This window comes from Pinus tabuliformis, chromosome J (genome assembly GCF_031772625.1).
Source record: "Pinus tabuliformis cultivar Carrire ecotype Pingquan chromosome J, CPIR1, whole genome shotgun sequence".
NCBI classification, from domain to species: Eukaryota; Viridiplantae; Streptophyta; class Pinopsida; order Pinales; family Pinaceae; genus Pinus; species Pinus tabuliformis.
Genome location: NC_142295.1, coordinates 902,828,215 through 902,829,769, shown reverse-complemented (window position 1 = coordinate 902,829,769; position 1,555 = coordinate 902,828,215). Strand labels below are relative to the sequence as shown.

The 1,555-nt window shown below is 34.7% G+C and overlaps 1 protein-coding gene across 1 annotated transcript; it reads left to right on the top strand.

Annotated features, from left to right (window-relative positions):
• The first annotated feature begins 388 nt into the window (after positions 1–388).
• Positions 389–982, top strand: LOC149229631 (uncharacterized). Its single transcript, XM_089381083.1, has one exon. It carries the CDS (start codon positions 389–391, stop codon positions 980–982), a length of 594 nt encoding a protein of 197 aa, XP_089237209.1.
• Positions 983–1,555: the final 573 nt, after the last annotated feature.

Sequence of the window (1,555 nt, the reverse complement as noted above, 5' to 3'; positions counted from 1 at the left end):
AAATTCTTACAGATGGCAGGTTGCAGAAGAGGGGTTTTCTTGGTCCTTCAAGGTGCATGTTATGCAAAGAAAAGCCTGAAACCGCCCTTCATCTCATGCTGGAGTGCAAATTTGCAGGCCTTATCTGGCATGAGCTCCTCGAAGCTTGGAAACTTAACTTCATCTTCCTTGTTCCATCTTGGACCTGTTTGCTGGATGGCTGGCCAAATACCCAGGTCCAAATCCAAAAAACAAAATAATCATAGCAGCTTGGACTGCTCTTCCCAAATTCATCAGTTGGAAAATTTGGTTAGAGAGGAACAAAAGGATATTCGGGAATAAAGAGCAGGATTTCAGACTTGTTGTAAATAGAATAAAATGTCAGCTAAATGAATGTTTGAGAGACAAAATGGATGATACAAATCTATGCCAGCAAGATATTGAGTTGGGTGCTGCACTCAATCTCCAATTCCAAAAATCGATCACCATCCCCATCTCTCCCAAAGAATGGCAAATCAGAGAAAATGAAGAAGAATTTCAGTCCTGGATTTCCAAGCAAACACTTCCTTCTCTCTTCTTTGACGGGGCAGCCAAGGGAAATCCAAGAATTGTTGGCGTAGGAGGGCTCATAATAAACACAGAAGAATCTCCTACTCACAAATATGCTTGGGGACTGGGTCAATCCTCTAGCATGCAAGTTGAAGCGCTGGCCCTTCTCCAAGGGATCAAACTACTCAAAGAGTTGGGACTCAAGGAGGTAAATGTTTTTGGTGATTCGCAGGTCATCATCAAAACAATGGCGACAAACTCTAACCCATCATATTTGCATCTTGCAGGGACGATTAAAAGAATCAAAGATATGGCAAAGCCCTTGAAATTGAAATTTTTCCATGTGCTGAGAATAAACAACAAAGAGGAAGACATTGAGGAAAATAAGGCAGTCCAGTTATCTGCTGGGACTATTCTCAGAGACAAAGAAACTTCATGGGATCCAATTCCTTAATCTTCCATGTTTTACTGCATTTTATTGAAGCAATTTGTATGTATTCATAAGCTCAGGAAAATATCAGAAATAGACCTCATTGTAAAATGTAAGAAGAGGCAATTCATAAGCGTATGTGCTTTAATCCTCTTGTTGGAGAGGCGCTCAAAAACCAGCGCCATTATCTGTAACCTGAATTGTGACTTTATGCCAAAAATCTAATGAAATCCCATAACCATTTCTGTAATATATATATATATATATATATATATATATATATATATATATGCATTTTAAAATTTAAAATAAATAAAAATTAAAAAAAATATATATATATATATATATATTTTTTAATTTATAAACTATTAATAATATAAGATTTACTTTTCTTTCATTTTATAATTGAATTATTGTGATATTATAAAAGTGATTGATTACAATCAATTCCCTCAGTAGCATTGACTTTAGCATGCCTTCTTCTAAGTCACTAACAAACGAAAGAGATGGAAGTCACTAGAAAATTGAAACAATTCTATATTTTAACATTTTTTAATATTTATATTTTAGACAACAATTTAAATATTTTTAATATAT